A 17819-nucleotide genomic window follows, 5' to 3' on the forward strand; every position below is an offset into this window, starting at 1 on the left:
TTCACCACTGAGTGACTCAGTTTGTCTCCTGGAATTCCCCAGTCCTGTCACTCACAAAACCAGACAAAGGAATACACAACCTAGCAGAGGCAGGTTTGAATGGTTAGACAAGTAAATACCTACTTTCTAAAGTGGTATTTGCAAACACAGAATATTAAAATAAACTTTACTAAAATATGTATTTTATTATTCTGAGTCCATGCATACTAAACTCGAATTTTCACCATGTTCTCTGAGCCTGTTAGGATTATAAAATGTAACAATTCTAACAGCCCATTCTGGCCTATGGAGAACAGGTAGCCTTGCAATAGTGAAAAAAACGAAAATGGCTGTAATTCACTATTAGGACATGCCACACACATTAGGGCTTGTCCTACCTTATACTTACAATGCACCCTGCCCTTGGGCCTACCATAGCGGTGACTAATATGAAGAAAAGGGAAGGTTTAGGGCCTGGCAATTGGGTGCACTTGCCCAGTCAGCATGACAGTACCAGACTGCACGCAGGCTCAGCAATGGCAGACCTTAGACACACTTTACAAGGCTGCTTTTGTGGGTGGCACAACCAGTGCTGCAAGTCCACCAGCAGCATTTGGATTACACGCCCTGGCACACGCAGTGCACTAGACTAGGGTCTGACAAGTAAACCATAGCCAAACATGGAACTACTGATCAATACATCAATTTACAATAGGGAGCACTTGCACTGTGGCACTGAATAGCAGTGGCACAGTGCCCAAAGCATATATACACAAGCAAAATACATGAGGCAACAGCAAAAATGGAAGGGAGACCCACGCCAATGGTGCCAGGTCTAACAGACCACTACTGTCCTCCAATGTATACACGGCTGCTGCATTCTTAAAACCGCCAACTGCGTTTGATACTGCAAAAAAACGGAATATTGGCGATAGATGGACTGCATGGATAGAGACTTTAGAAGAGTTTATAGATGCAATAGATGCAAAAGAGTATAAAGTATCTTGAGAAACATGGCCAGTGAAGGAGTGAAAGAAGCCATGAAAAAGAATTTACAAGAAGGTGAAAAGACATATGATCAAATCAAAAACGCCTTTAATGTCAGGTTTAAGCCAGTGACAAATGTGAATTATAAAGGATACATATTCAGCCAAGAATGCCAGAGACCAGGTAATGAGTTTGTTGAAAAGACTGGATGTTTGGAAAATCACTGTAAATTCTATTATTGTATGATGAGGAGGCTACGCTCCTCGGAGTAATCAATGGATGTCTGTCGTATGCATTTCAATGACAAATGCTGATGGAAACTGAGCTTGTATCAAGTCCTCAAGGCTGCTTGCGCTGATAAGCGTACTTATCGCCAAGTGACTGACATGGAGTCTGTAGTGCGTCGGTCATGAGCATGAAAAGTAAGCCAAGGTACAAGGTCGAGTGACACGCGGATCTGTTTCCACAGAAAAAGAAAACGTGTTAAAGATATGCTCTGTCATTTCCACACGAAGGTAAATGTCCCGCCATTGGACAGATATGCATAGACTGTGGTAAAGCAAATCATTTCGTGACGACTTGCAATGCGAAGATAAAAGTAAGTTTGTTGCAGATTGAAGACAAAATGGCCGACCAAACGCTACATCAGTGACATTCAACGTACTCACACAAGGCTAAGAGGTCACACCAATTGAGTCAATTCAACGCAAAATGAAGTTGATAATCGTCTAAATCGTCGAGAAAGAATTCCTCCGTGTCTGTTTACAATGAAAGGGAAAATGACAATTGTGCAATATTGATGTTTGCTTCAAAAAGCCATGCACATATGGGGCTAGTCGAATGTGATAAAAAATCCAAAGTGAAGACAATTCAACATGAACACAGCTGTGCGTCGATAAATATTATGCCGCTGGAGATGTATCACGAATTATCTCCGGTACCACAATTTACTAATTCAAAGACTAAAGTATACTCATGGACTGCCTCAACGCCCTTCAATAGTCAAATAAATTTGTTTTAGCCATGATGAAACATAAGAAAACTGTGGTGAATGCGCCTATTCATGTACTTCAAGGAAAAGCTTCAAGTGTTTGCTGAGTTTCCATAGTGCTGCTGATATGGGACTGATATCGGTGAACTACACTATGAATGCTCATCATGAAATTGTAAGTCAATTTCCTTCATTATTTCATTCGTCGGGAAAAGTCAAACAATGAAATTAAGGTTACACATAAATGAGAATTTTCATCAAAGACAGGGGAGTTGCGTTTCACTTGCATGAAGCTGTTGAAAAGGAACTTCATTTTTTACTTATACGTGGCATCATTGAACACTCCATTGGTCCGACACCATGGCTTTCTCCCATTGTAACAGTGCCTAAAAGACACAGTGAAGGACCTGTACGCATAAGTGTTGACATGCGCCAATCCAACAAGGCAACTAAGCAAGAAAAACCTCACAGTCCGCACATTGCTGATATAATAACTCAATTGAATGGCGCAGAGTTCTTCTCTCGACTCAACCTAAATAAAGGAACTTACCAATTAGAACTTGAAGAAAAATCCAGATACGTTGCAACCTTTTCTACGCATATTGGTTTGTTTTGCTACAAGCAATTGAGTTTTGGTATATCCTCTGCTGCAGAACTTTTCCAAGACGTCATTTGACTTATCTTATAGCCTGTAGTAAATGCATTTAAGTATAGTGATATATTGTTATTGTGGGGCTGCACAGAAAGAGCATTACAAAACTCTCATGCAAGTATGTCGATTGCTGAATGATGCAGCCTTAACTCTGAATGCTGACAAATGTGAATTCCACAAGAAAAGCTTGAAATTCTTCAGCCATGTCTTTTGTGATGCGGGTAGGAAACCTGATCCATCTAGGGTACAAGCATTGTCTAGTGCAAATCCCCCACAAGGTATTTCTATCCTACGATTTTTTCTTGGAACGGTCAATTACTGTTCTAGATACATACAAGACTTTGGTATGGTCATTGCACCAGAACTAACCAAAAAGTATGTGTCATTTCATTGGTCACATGAGTGTGAGAAGAATGAATGAATGAATTTAAGTTCATAGCGTAGCTCCCCTGAGGCCTCCTAGCGCTTATGGACAGAGCGGCAGAGGAACAGCAATGTTAGATCAATGCCTTGAAGAGATGGGTTTGCAGGAGCATGCATAAGGCCAACAGAGCGTCCAAAAAATTAAGCAAACCATTGAGAGCACCATTGAAAAACCCGACTTTGATCCCAAACTCCATACAAAGGGAGTAGTTTGTGCTAGCCCTGTAGGGTTAGGTGCAATCCTTGCGCAGCGCAAGGGACCGCTAAATTCCCCAAGACATATCGTGGTACATGCCAATAAGAGCCTGTGACAAACTGACTGTGCTTACTCGCACCCTGAGAAAGAAAGTTTGGCACTGGTTTGGGCTTGTGAATAATTTCCATGTGTTTGTGTATGGAAAGCCCTTCACATTAGTGGCTGATCACCAAGCATTGTTGATGGTATTCGGCAATCCCACAGCAAAAATGCCTCCTAGAATTGAGCGCTGGGGTTTGAGTTCCCAAGAATTACAACTACACGATTTTTCATCGTCCAGGGAAAGATCAGAAACTGGCTGATTATGCTCTGGTACCCTATCTAAGACAGTGGAGGATTACATCCAATTTATTGTGAAATCGAGCACACCAACTGCTATGTCTTTAGAGCAAATTGTCACTGCCACGAGCCAAGGTAGTGGCATGTCAAGATTAAAAGTTGTGGAACCAGTATTCTACACCTCTCACTAATCACTAATGACAGCGAGTATATGAAGTTCAGAAATGTAAGAGATGAACTTTCAGTAACGCAGAAAGGCCTCATTCTGCAAGGTACACGGATTGTTATTGACCAAAGTCTCTGACAACAAGTAGCCGAATTCGCCCAATAAGGAGACCGAGAAATAGTTGCCTTTTAGAGAGCTGTCCGTGATCGAGTCTGGTTTCCGTATCTTGTCGAAAGGGTCAAAAAAGAATTGAAGACTTGTCACATATGCAACTGGCTTTCATCTCGAGTAAGTCAGCAACCTTTGAATTGCCCCATCATGCTTGGGAGAGAATTTCTATTGATTTTTTGATGGCCCTCTGGATAACGGACATTATCTTCTAGTTATTGTTGATCAATACTCCCATTTTCCATTGGTAGACCTTTCATCCACTACGCATGAGCAGGGTTATTCAAAACCTAGATTGCATCTTTGCGACATGACTTGTACCTGCATCTTAAAATCTGACAACGGCTCACCTTTTAATAGTCCAGAATTAAAAAACTTTCTAGATCACCTCAATATAAAGCATAAAAAAAGCACTCCCCTTTGACCCCAGGCCAATGGTCTGGTAGAACGCCTCATGAGTACTCTAAAGAAAGCTGTTCAGCATTCTGCATTGGGGAAGCTCGACCTCGAAGGTGTTTTGAACACTATTCTTTGAGGTTACGGTTTGACCCCCTCACTCAACCTCAGAGGAAACCCCTGCAACTATCATGTTTGGAAGAGTCATGACAACCAAGCTTTCCCAATGGGAGGGGAAGGGTGTGACGGGATACATCTGCATTCATCTGCACGCTGATAGTCTTCTTGGGCTGGGAGAGAGGGGATTCACACTTTCATTTGAATAGGTTGTGTCCTGCCCTCCCTCAAGGGGCTGATTTACCCCCTACTGATTGTCTGGAACCAGGACTGGGCTGCAAGGGACTGTTGCACACTTCTGAGGGTTCATTTGAAGTCACCCAGTAATCAAATACATTTTTGAGTATATGTACTGGAGCTATGATCCCATGTTTTTAGACGCTGCTTGGGACTTGTAGCCAGACATTGTTGGCTCTACAAACTGCTCATTGCCATGAGGACTGCTGTGCTGCCTGGAGCAACAACCCTTTCAACTAACTGCCTTGTTGTGTTGACCTGCTGCTGCTGGGCTGCAGGAGGGACTACCAATTTGCAACCTAACTGTATGTGCGGTCTGCTGCCTGCCACCTCCTTTTGTGCCCGAAGTGCTCTCCAAGGGCTTGTTTGCTTGCCCCCTATTCTGTTGAGATCTCAGGGCCATCAAAGAGCTTGTTGCCTTTTTTCTCCAAGACTTCTGCTGGGTGAGCCCATTTTACAAGGGCTAGCATGTCGCCAGTGCTCCCTTCTGCACCAAGGTAAAACTTTGTGCATTATAGGAAAGTGTACCATAGGACTACAGTGCAGCGCTCTGACCAGGGGAGTGCCTTTGTGCATTCTAGGGAAGTGCTCCATGTTTTACAAACCAGCAAGTGGTGAGCGTTTTTCTCTAGCGAGAACAGCGTTGTTTCGCCTGAAGGCGTTACCAGTGAAACAAACACGTCCTTGAGCCAGCGTGCTCACTGCAGCTGCATTGTATTGTGAACCTCGCCCCCGGAGTCTGGCAAGATATCGCCACCGTCAGATGCCACCAAGAATAAAGTAGTGTGGCCCTTGGCACTTGGTGGAACTCAATAGCATGTATAGGGAATACCACAGGAGAAACGCATATTGCTTGGATAGCTGGTTTTGTTGGATTAAGCAGTATTTTCATGATAAAATGCACCTGTGTCTTATGATTGAATGGTAGTATGTGATTATATAAGGATAAATAGACAATATAGTTATAAATTTTCAATATTTATTTACACAGTTAATTTCCCCTGACGAAGATGCAAATGCATCGAAATGCATCGGGAATCAACACAAGCACGGAGCAAAAATGTTTTCTTATGTATTAATCTGATACTCGTTGGGAATATTGGAATTGTATTGGCAATGACAACTAATTGCAAAACAGTTTGAAATATGTGTGTTTCAGAGTAATTACGTATTTTCACAAACCTAAGTAAAGAATAATTGTGAAGCTATTTCAGTTGTGGTTTCGTTCAAGCAAATGATATTGGAAGAAAAGCATTGAAGTACATATGTATATACCATGTCTGATTATTTTTGAATGTAAGCTATAAAACGTGTTGCACCTGAGCAAGTTTGAACAGTGCATTCCTGCACGTGACACAATTGTGTCTGTATGTGAAGTTTACTTAAGAACCTGACGGGGGTTAGTCAGGGTAAGCAGGTTTGCACCAATTTGTTTAATATTAAATCAAACTAAGGTTTAAAATTAGATGGTGTGCAGGTTACAAATACAACTTTAGTTCACTAATTCTCCCCACATGTAAACCAGCACCCACACACCAAAGACAATGAATTTTGAAGAAATATCGAATTTAACTGCTAATCAAGCAGAGGTTAAAGGTTACACGGATGAACAAGCAACGAACATTTACGCTTTAATTAAAGAGACAAGGGCTTTTAGCAACTCCAGGCACGACCAGCAAAATTCTCAAGCAATTACAATACACATTACGAAAAGAGGTGAACCAAAGGCTTCACACCTCCACGCTCATTCAGTACCACCGGGTTAAACGGATTCCACGAGGACTCAGGATCGCTTTAAACCCCATGCTGTTCAAATTCAATAAGCCGTTCATGGTGAAGTGGTACTCGATTTTAAATAAGTGCTCACTCGATCTTATACTCTTGATCATAGAAGAGTTATCGGACATCCTCAAAGAACTGGTGACAGAAATCCAGGATTTAAAAACTAACCTAGAAGCCCAGATGACGAAGGAAGAGTTAGATCAGGCACTTAAAGAAATAAATGAAATAATTGATGCGCATGAGAAAGAGGTACATGAAAGAAAATTGAGGACGTTTCGTAGAGATACGATTGATTATAAGCTGGATGAGGTGTACACGTGGGCGGAGGTGTACGCCCAAAGACGTCCATTTAAAAAACACAGGCCTCATCGGAAGAAAGTGTGGCAACAGAACAGGATACCCTCCCAAACAGACCACCAGTATCAACTACGGGAACCACACCAATGACTGGTAATGTAGCATCCACCAGTGGGTCGAGCAGGGAGCCTTTTTTAGAGGCAGGCCAGAGGAGCGACCATCCTCCTCAAGAGGACGAAGCAAGCAGAACAAGCGAGTTAGAAGGGGACAAGGCTCAAGAACAGCAAAAGAAGTCCGAACCGAAAAGGAGAAACCGCTAGAAGATCTTGTGATAAACATCTCAAGCAAGGAACTCACGGAAAACCAACTGAAAGTTCTTAACAAAGGGATGTCCTTTGTACCAACATATAACACTAATCTACTGGAAACGGAAATATCACTGTACAAATTCACAAGGAAACTCCGTCTAAGATGGTTCTTTCACAATATACCACAAGTACCTGATGTAGACGCAACCACAAAAATGTTTAAACCAAAAAGCACATTTATTCCTCCGACTTCGCATAAGACGTTGGATTTATTTGAGCTACTATTGAAAAAGGATCTGGTGGAGACACACAAAAATGTACCGAAACACACGAATTTGACAAAAAAGGATCTGCTAACATTAAAGACACTAAGGAACAATCGGGACTTAACATTTCAAGCGGCAGACAAGGGAGGAGCCCTAGTGGTGATGGTTACCACCTACTACAACCAAAAGGTTTCGAACCATGTGGGAGACAACGACACATATATTGCCCTGGATACAGACCCTACTATGACCTTCCAAATCATATTACAAGACATTTTGAAGAAAGCCAAAGACCTAGGCTGGATTAATGAAAAGACATACAGATATTTAATCACAGAATATCCTAAGAGACCGCACATCTATATGCTGCCTAAACTGCATAAAGATGCCCGAGACCCTCCTTTCCGCCCAATTGTGGCAGGTTGCGGCTCACTACATGAGCCCATAGGGAAATTTTTGGATCATTATCTGCAACCTTTGGTTCAAGGATGGATATCATACATACAGGATACCACAGATTGTTTAAACAAACTTAGTAAAGTGACAATATCGAATGATTCGGAGACATGGCTGGCCACAATTGATGTGACTGCACTCTACACATCAATCCCCCACGGAGAGGGAATAGAAGCGGTGGAGTGGATGCTGTTAAAAAGTGAATATGAAGAGTCACTGAGCATTTTTCTATTGGAAATCTTACAATTCTGCTTGTACCATGGATATTTTGTTTGGGATTCCAAATTTTACCTTCAGAAGACGGGAACACCAATGGGATTTACGGGGGCGCTGGCGTACGCGAACATTTTCATGGCCAAGTTTGAACACTCACACTTTCTTGAAAACTTGAATTGGACAGATCATCTAAAACTGTACGCCCGGTACATAGATGACATTCTAATAGTCTGGCAAGGAACGAAAAAACAGTTGGAAGAGGCGATTGAGATTTTGGATAGGTGTCACCCTATGATTAAATTTACCAACAACATCGATCAGAATACAATTAATTTCTTGGATATAACTATTAACAAGTCAGGAGACTGAATAACAACAAAAGTGTTCAAGAAACCGACTGATCGAAATAATGCATTACACTACTCCAGTTTTCATTCAATCAATTTGAAAAACCATTTGCCATTTTCACAATTTACCAGAATCAAAAGGATCAGCAGTGACGAATCACAAGCAATGGAGGACATAGAAGAAATGTCTCAACAATACAGCAGAAGAGGATATCCAGAACACGTATTGATAGAAGCCAAACAAAAAGTCACCCAGAAAACACGAGAAGTGTTACTTCAGAAGGTTCAAAAAACTCCTAGTAGGAGAGAAGTCTGTGTGCTGAAACAATCGACGCTCACATCAAAAATAAAGAAATGTATCTTGAGGAGGTGGGAGCTAATAGAACAGGAGGAAGACTTCACAACAGTATTTGTTGACAAACCAATATTTGCATTATCAAGATCAAAAAATCTCAAGGAACTACTGAAACTAAAAGACAAGAATATTTTGAAAGAGAAAACTAAAGGCATGCGCAAATGTTTCAATTGTGGACATTGTGGAAACGTACAGGTTATGTTATGTTATGTTATTGGGGTTGCTTATATAGCGCACGGCTACTCCAGGGAGTGTCCCGGCGCTTTCTGACCCCAAACTAAGAAAAAAGAAGGAAGAAACAAAAACATAACAAGTTACTGCTTGTACAGCCAAGTTTTCAAGGCCTTTCTAAAGGCAAGCAGATTAGATGTACGGCGCAGATCAACAGGCAGGGAGTTCCATAATTTGGGGGCAAGATGTGTAAAGGAACGTCCACCTATCCTGACCCTCCTAATGGGAGGAACCGTTGCCAGGCCAAGACATTCAGAACGGAGAGATCTGGTGGGTTTATAAAAAAGAAGCCGTTTCTGAATGTACGAGGCCCCAACCAAATGGAGTGCCTTGTGGGATAAGTGAGAGCCTTGAAAGTAAGCCGCTTCTTCACTGGGAGACACTTTTGCACATCTACATACAGGAAAACAAATAAAACTTAGACATACCTCTAATTGTAACACTAGTTCTGTAATATACGCCATCATATGTCCGTGCGGTCTAGTTTATGTAGGCCGCACTACAAGAAGGATTAAGATAAGGATTACAGAACATAAATCCAATATAAGGTTAAGTCAGGAGAAGTCAAGTTTGGCGCAACACTGGAAGGAGAGGCAACATACTATTCCCCAGTTAAGATTTACTGTACTAGAGCAGGTGTTAGTTGAACCCCATGTGGATCCTAACATCAGAATAGCTCAGAGAGAAACATTTTGGATGAGATATCTGAATACCGTAAAACCGGGAGGGCTCAATGACAAAATAGAATTTGCGTGTTTTTTGTAACAGTTGGTCTTTACAACAATATTTCTATATCAAAATCTGTGGTAATATGTTCAGTTGTAAATACAGGATTGGGTTCACACCGAAGTGCTATCAACGTTTGAGTACATAGCGAATTTACAGTCAGGTCTCTATTTTTCTTATTTTTCTTACGTTAGATATTTTCTTGTCCTTTTAGCTGCTATTTTCAGATGTAAATACTGTTGCACACCACAGAGTGTAGAAGCAGTTAGAGGAGTACTATAAGTCGCTATGGTTGACAAGGAGTTAGAATAGTCCTCTTTCTATAACCATTGATGGGTGGTGTTGCGTGACCCACATAACATCACCTTTAACATCATCTCTAAAACAATTTTCTTTGGTGTACATTAGTGCATGCGTTTAAACATTTTTTGGAAGAGTTCCGCTTGAAAACTAGTAGCCTAACAGCGGGTATTTGAATAACATTAGAAACCATCAGGGGGCGGGGGCACCTGTCCTTCTTGGATGACGGGTTTAAAAAAAACCCCGGTTAGACATGTGGCCACATGGCGTTGTTAGTGTAGTTGGAATGAGCGAGGAGAACAGGGCGTATATGCAGTGGAAGGAAGATAGACGGTAAGTGTTACGACGCGCAACATTTCGAATTATCGAGTACTCTTCGTGTTAAGACTGCAGAGAGTAATAGATACCTTTACCTGACAGTGGGTTTCTTTTTGTGCTTTCAGCATTTAGAGCAGTGTATTTAAAAGGCTCAAGATATACACCAAGAAACTTAGAAGTAAGTGATACGCTATTAAGACATTACAATGGAAAACGGTTAAAGAGAGTGTGGACTTACATGAGTCTTTTGATTTTGGTTTATAGGATAATATGCTCAATTCACAACATTCGAAAAAGCACTCGTGCTTGACATGAGGGTATGTTTCTTCTTCTTTTTCTTTTTCGTTTTTACTTTTGCAATGCAGGAAATAAAGTACTCATATTATATACGTTGATTACACTTGGTGGAACTCAATAGCATGTATAGGGAATACCACAGGAGAAACGCATATTGCTTGGATAGCTGGTTTTGTTGGATTAAGCAGTATTTTCATGATAAAATGCACCTGTGTCTTATGATTGAATGGTAGTATGTGATTATATAAGGATAAATAGACAATATAGTTATAAATTTTCAATATTTATTTACACAGTTAATTTCCCCTGACGAAGATGCAAATGCATCGAAATGCATCGGGAATCAACACAAGCACGGAGCAAAAATGTTTTCTTATGTATTAATCTGATACTCGTTGGGAATATTGGAATTGTATTGGCAATGACAACTAATTGCAAAACAGTTTGAAATATGTGTGTTTCAGAGTAATTACGTATTTTCACAAACCTAAGTAAAGAATAATTGTGAAGCTATTTCAGTTGTGGTTTCGTTCAAGCAAATGATATTGGAAGAAAAGCATTGAAGTACATATGTATATACCATGTCTGATTATTTTTGAATGTAAGCTATAAAACGTGTTGCACCTGAGCAAGTTTGAACAGTGCATTCCTGCACGTGACACAATTGTGTCTGTATGTGCAGTTTACTTAAGAACCTGACAGGGGTTAGTCAGGGTAAGCAGGTTTGCACCAATTTGTTTAATATTCAATCAAACTAAGGTTTAAAATTAGATGGTGTGCAGGTTACAAATACAACTTAAGATATCGCCACCGTCAGATGCCACCAAGAATAAAGTAGTGTGGCCCCTCTGGTCGCGAGACTCGAGGAACAGCCCCCTGAAGACTTGTACTGCTCTGAGGTGGTACAGTGCAGCGTCTAAGGCTGCAGAGCTACAGGAGCTGCACAAAGCCTTCAAGGCAGGTGTTTCGACGACCCGTTGTTCTGTAACATGCGGCGGGCCAGCATTCCGAGGCTTATTCCAGCCAGACTCACCCTCTGGTTTTAACGCGTATACTGCACGAAGCTCTCAATGTCAGGTCCCACTCCCGAGACATGACGACATTGTTAGAAAGTTACAGATGCCTTGAGGACAGTGACCCTGCACCCACAAAGGTACTGTGAGGCAGGTTGGGTCCAGAAGAGTGGTAAAGCCGCCTGCTCCCCTTCACGGGTGGCTTGGTTTCCCTTGGGCAAAGAGACGCGATTCAAGCGGCCCCGGCGGGCTCTGGACTCGCAAGAGCACGAGGGGCATTTCTTGTTCAGCATTGTCTCTGCTCTGGAGATGACCTCAAGAATGGCGCAGGCCGTCCATAGAGGAGAACTGCTGGAAGACTCAAGCTCAATTACTGTTTAGCGTTTAGTAGGTGCTCCTGCGCCGTACGTTTGGTTTCTAAATGCAATCACTTCAACCACGTTCACTACAGTTACCATATAAAGTGTAATAGGAGCTCAGGTGCGCTGTGACCTATGTTTTCATAGTATTTTGTGTTTTTCTCTGTCCAACCTGCAATATTTGCACTAACGGTGTGATTTAAGTCATTTTGGTCTTGTTTGATGTACAATATAGAATTTATTTTTACATAATCCAGCGTGTATTCCCTTTTGTGGTTTACTCACTGTGTTGCTGCTCTAGCGTGTTGCACAAATGCTCTGCACATTGCCTCTTTAAACTAGCCTGACTGCTGTGCGCCAAGCTACCAGAGGGTGAGCGCAGGTTATCTCGGGTGTGTATCTGGCTTACCCTGACTAGAGTGGTGGATTCTGCCTGGCTTAGATGCCTACCCTAGCCAACCAGAAAGCCCATGTCCAACAGTGGTTCTTGTGAATCACTTGATTTCCCAGCATGCTCCAGCTGCAGAACTAAGTCACCGCACTTTGTGTAGGAAGACTAGCCACCATTTGTGTCTCTTGTTATTAGAACATACATGTTTTTCCCTGAATTGTAACTTCACTTCTCCATATTATAACAATGCATCTTTTTCAAGAAATATTTTCTTCATGTAATTTTCAATGTTTTTCTATTTTGCAGAACAACAATCACATCTAGAAAGTATGAATGGGAAAGAAAGCCATAAAGGTTCCGGAGGCAAGATGAATTTTACTCAAAATATCTACTTAAAGAAACGGCGCAGAATGCACATGAAGGAGAGACGCTTTGCTTGTAATGTGTGTAAGAAAGGATTTATCAATGAGACACTTCTTGTGAGGCACAAAAAAGGACACACCAGCCTCAGGCCATATCCCTGCGAAAAGTGTAAAAAGTGTTTCACTCAAAAGGCAACTTTTTTACAGAATCAAAGAACACACACTGGAGAGAGGCCGTATCACTGCCCAGAGTGTTCCAAGCGCTTTGCTAATAAGAAAGGCCTTGTACGGCATCAAAGTGTACACACAGGAGAGAGGCCTCATCAAAGCGTACACACTGGAGCGAGGCCTCATCAAAGCGTACACACAGGAGAGAGGCCTCATCAAAGCGTACACACAGGAGCGAGGCCTCAACAAAGCGTACACACTGGACAGAGGCCTCATCAAAGCGTACACACAGGAGCGAGGCCTCATCAAAGCGTACACTCAGGAGTGAGGCCTCATCACTGCTCTGTATGTGCAAAGAGCTTCACTCAAAAGAAAATTCTTCTTCAGCATCAACTCATACACACAGGAGAAAAGCCTTTTCACTGCACCTTGTGTGAGAAGAGCTTCAGTCAAAAGGCAAATCTACAAAGGCACCAACTAATACACACCGGAGAGAGACCTTATCGCTGCACCATGTGTGAGAAGAGCTTCAATCATAAGGGAAATCTACGAACGCACCAACTAATACACACCGGAGAGCGACCTTATCACTGCACTGTGTGTTCAAAGCGCTTTTCTCAAAAGGGAGACCTCGTACGGCATCAAAGTGTACACACAGGAGAGAGATCTCTTCGATGCACTGTGTGTTCCAAGCACTTTGCTAATAAGAGAGACCTTGTACGTCATCAAAGAACACACACAGGAGAAAAGCCTTTTCGCTGCACTGTGTGTGAGAAGAGCTTCATTCGAAAGGCAAATCTACGAACGCACCAACTAATACACACTGGAGAGAGACCTTATCATTGCACTGTGTGTGAGAAGCGCTTTTCTCGTAAGTCGGGCCTTGTACTGCATCAAAGAACACACACAGGAGAGAAGCCTTTTAGCTGCACTGTGTGCAAGAAGAGCTTCAATCAAAAGGCAAATCTACGAACGCACCAACTAATACACACCGGAGAGAGACTTTATCATTGCACTGTGTGTTCAAAGCGCTTTTCCCAGAACGGAGACCTCGTACGGCATCAAAGTGTACACACAGGAGAGAGACCTTATCATTGCACTGTGTGTTCAAAGCGCTTTTCCCAGAACGGAGGGCTTGTACGGCATCAAAGCGTACACACATGAGAGCTTAAATCAAAAGTCAAGTCTCGTAACAACAAACACACAGGAGAGAAACCTTATCACTGCAAAGTGTCTTCCAAGCGCTTTTCTCAGAAAGAAAGGCCATGATGGCATCAAAGTGCACACACAGGAAGAGGCCTTATCACTGCACAGTGTGTGAGAAGAGCTTTACGCGAAAGTCACATATGCAACGGCACCAAATAATACACACTAATCTGAACCCTATCACTGCACAGTTTATGCCAGGAACTTCAATCAAAACGAAAGTTTCTACAACACCAATTAATTAGGAGAAGTGTGGCTCACTGGTTAGAGCAGGCAGACCCTGAAGCAGAGGTCAGACCCGGGATCAGGGTTCAATTCCCGACGCAGCAGTGTCTTGAGCTCAAATGTCCATGGACTCGATAATTCTCGCTTCGGTGCCTGACCTAATCATGGGTTCACACTCTGCAACTCTGGGCATTAAGCTTGCTTAATCTCCACAACGGCCTCCCGCGGCGGGATGCCTGGCTTTCACCTTGGGGATGCCCTGTAGGGGCTATCTCACAGGGAAAAGCCAGGACGGGTTCCCAAGGCAAGAGCGGAGATACCCCTTCGGGGGTCGATTCTGGCGCTATATAAGAAACATAATAATAATAATAATAATAATACAAACAAGATGGATCCATTTTCCCTGTAACAATCTTATGTCCTGCTTACCCCAAAGTACGTTTTACTGGATTGTTGTAACTTAGCGAGGGCTTATAGTCATTTCTCATTTACTCATTTCAAAAGCTTTATTCGGAGCATAAAAGACATGTCCATAAAAGCACACACAGTTAAAAATACAGAACATTTGATCGATTGTAATATTGTAATAAACAAAAACACATAATACATTATTATCCAGAGGGGGGTGGAATAAATAGTTAAAATGTTTAAAAACACATACTTTTCCTAGCACCAATTGCTTTCAACAGGAAAGTAGCCGTAAAAAAACAAATATCCGGGTGGTGCAAATTAAAAAGCAGTTTCATAGACTTGTTAATTGTTCTTACTCCAAATCTTTTCAACATAGGTTTTAAGAAGTTTTCCGCAGTTCATCATACAATTGGCACGATAAGAGAAAGTGCATAGTGCTTTGCTCAGTATTGTTATCACAGGCACAGGGTCCGGACGGGCTCATTTTTACATTAGGACACGCTACCAGATGATGTACTGTTCCCATCCTCATCCTGGTCAACACAAACTGGTGCGAAACTCTTGTCACCGGTATCAAGTACGGATGAAGTCCAATAAATCATTCAGGCTATTATACATCATACAGGTAGACAGACTTAATTCCTCCAAAGCACGCCTCTCTGCACAATAATTCAAGAAGTGGCCTTCAAATTAAGCTTGGGGATTTCAGAGACACAGTATCGATCATTGGACACATTAAGCCCAAAAACCTTCTGGAAACTATCAATCGTGTATTTGATCCAGGGGATCTTTAAATGCTCATCCAAGGTAAGGCAATCATCGATGATGGCTCTATTCAGGGAGGTACCCTCGTTCAGCCAAACCGAGCGCCACAGTAAAAGGGGTCTTAACATGATCATGTCATTCACAAATTGGATCCCCAATTCCTTATGTACCAAGTTATTAGAGGTAGATTTAGGTAAGCACAGGAGCCTTTTCAGAAAGTTATTCTCCTCCACCTGCAGACTCCCGGCTGATGACACACCCCATACTCCGGCCCCGTAAAGGGCCGCGGAAAGACATCTTGATTGAAAAATATTTAACATGTCTTTAATACGCCTATTCCCCAACTTCTTGGCAAATACAAATACCCCATTAGCACTCCTCTTCATCTTTGTTTTGACAGCTTTATGTTCTGCATCCCAATTACCATTTTTAGAGAATGTAATCCCCAGGTAACAGAAGTTATCAACTTTTTGGACCGGTTCACCTTCTATGGAATAATGGGAATTAAGTCTCGTTCTAGATCGTCCTGTCCCACACTCCATAACATAGGTTTTTGTCCTATTAATCACCAGCTTCCTACTTTTGATGAACTGTACAAACCTGTCCATCAAACGTTGGAGGCCCAACGGGGTCCTGGACAACAGCACGCGTCATCCGCGTAGAGTAACACAGGGATGTTAAGGTTGTTAGCTCTCGGGGCATCTGCCGCAACTGTCTGTAGAACAGAATCCACCTCATTAATGAAGAGTGTGAAGAGCAGGGGTGCTAAAACACACCCCTGCCTTATACCCCTTCCGATCCTGAACTTGCTCGTACACTCCCCATTAGGACCATACCGAACACTGGTGCACAGTTTTTCGTACAGGCGGGCCAAGAAATAGACTATGCCTTCAGGAGCTCCCATTTCGATCAGTTTGGCCCAGAGTATAGCGTGGTCTACCATATCAAACATAAATAAATAGACCCTTTTTTAGCCTGGGTATATTTCCCAACCAAAAGTTCTAAATTCAAGCATTGCTCGATGGTGCCACGACCCTTCCTAAACCCAAACTGACTGTCGGTTAAGATCCCGTTGGTCTCTGCCCATTCCTCTAATCTGACTAGAAGGACCCGGCTCATAACTTTTACCGATGAATCCAATAAGGATATCGGTCGGTAATTTTTTGCGTCACCCGGTCACCTTTTTTAAAGATGGGAACAATTATCGATTCTGCCCATGTTGACGGTATCTCACAACTAATTGCTCCATTAAAGGTTTTTACCAACAATGGGCCCCATATCTCCGGGGCTGTCTTATACACATCTATGGGCACCCCATCTGGTCCCTGGGCCTTTCCTCCCTTACTGGCTCTGATACTGTCCATGACCTCTGGTATGGTCATATTTAAGACAACAATAGGCCAACCATCTCCAATCGGGGCCGCTCCATTGCCAGAGTCAAAAATAATGGAAAAATGTTGGATCCATGATTCCTTACTCACATTAGATGTTAACTCCGGTATCTTCTCGTCCTTAAGAAATGGGCAGTTCACAGTAGCCCAAAACAATGTACAGTTCTTCAACTCAGCCGCTTGGCTAAGGTTATCCCACGCTTCCTGCTGTAGTTCAGCCTTTCTGCGCTTAAGGGTCAAATTGTAATCCAGCCTAAGTTGGGTCACCAGACTCTTGTCTCTAGGTTTAACTGCTAAGGCCTCTTTGAGGTCTTTCCGAGCAGTAGAACAGGCATGGTCAAGCCACCCCCTTTTTTGTCTACTCTTGTGCCCAGCCACTCTAGTTAAGTTCTTATTAATGATTGCGTTAATTCTGCCAAAGTGATTAATACTATCAGCCGTGATTTCTTCCTGTTCGAGGATCGCCGTGATTTCTGTCATGCAGCTGTTACTATTAAAGTCGGATGTTATTTCGGCTTTATCCCCTTTCCACTTCAGCCTAAAACCATTGGGTCTGTGAGGTTCAATATTAGCAACAACAGTTCCCGAATCGGAAGCAGGGGCAGGTTTCCAGATCATGGCTTCAATAGTTAAGCAGTTATGGTCACTTAGCATAACATCTACCACCATTGGTTCTGAGCACACGGGGATTAGGTTAGAAGACATGCACATAAAATCAATGACAGTATTAGCCCCCCTCCCTCTGAAAGTCGGTAGACTTTCTCCTAAGTCATTCTTTCCATTTTCCAAAATTTCCATGTCATAATCTATCAGAAAACTGTTCAGGGTTTCTCCATACAGATTATGAGGAAAATGAACATTAGCATCCCCCGAACGATCATAGACACCACATAACTTCCGAGATGATAAGGGGCAAACTGAAATATTAAAATCCCCCACAAAAATAAATTCATAAACACCATTAAAATTTTTCAGAAT

At 42.3% G+C, this 17819-nt stretch overlaps 1 protein-coding gene across 1 annotated transcript in view; it reads left to right on the forward strand.

The window, feature by feature from the left end:
- The window catches only part of LOC147736713 (uncharacterized), a 147255-nt gene extending 133201 nt beyond the window's left edge, over window positions 1-14054 (forward strand). The window contains exon 3 of the mRNA XM_086953430.1: window positions 12620-14054. Within this exon, the coding sequence (XP_086809556.1) occupies window positions 12620-14007 (1388 nt within the window). The 3' untranslated portion in view covers window positions 14008-14054. The remainder of the gene's footprint in view (window positions 1-12619) is intronic.
- The last annotated feature ends 3765 nt before the right edge of the window (window positions 14055-17819 follow it).

Source organism: Lissotriton vulgaris, chromosome 1_2 (genome assembly GCF_964263255.1).
Source record: "Lissotriton vulgaris chromosome 1_2, aLisVul1.2, whole genome shotgun sequence".
Lineage (NCBI taxonomy): Eukaryota > Metazoa > Chordata > Amphibia > Caudata > Salamandridae > Lissotriton > Lissotriton vulgaris.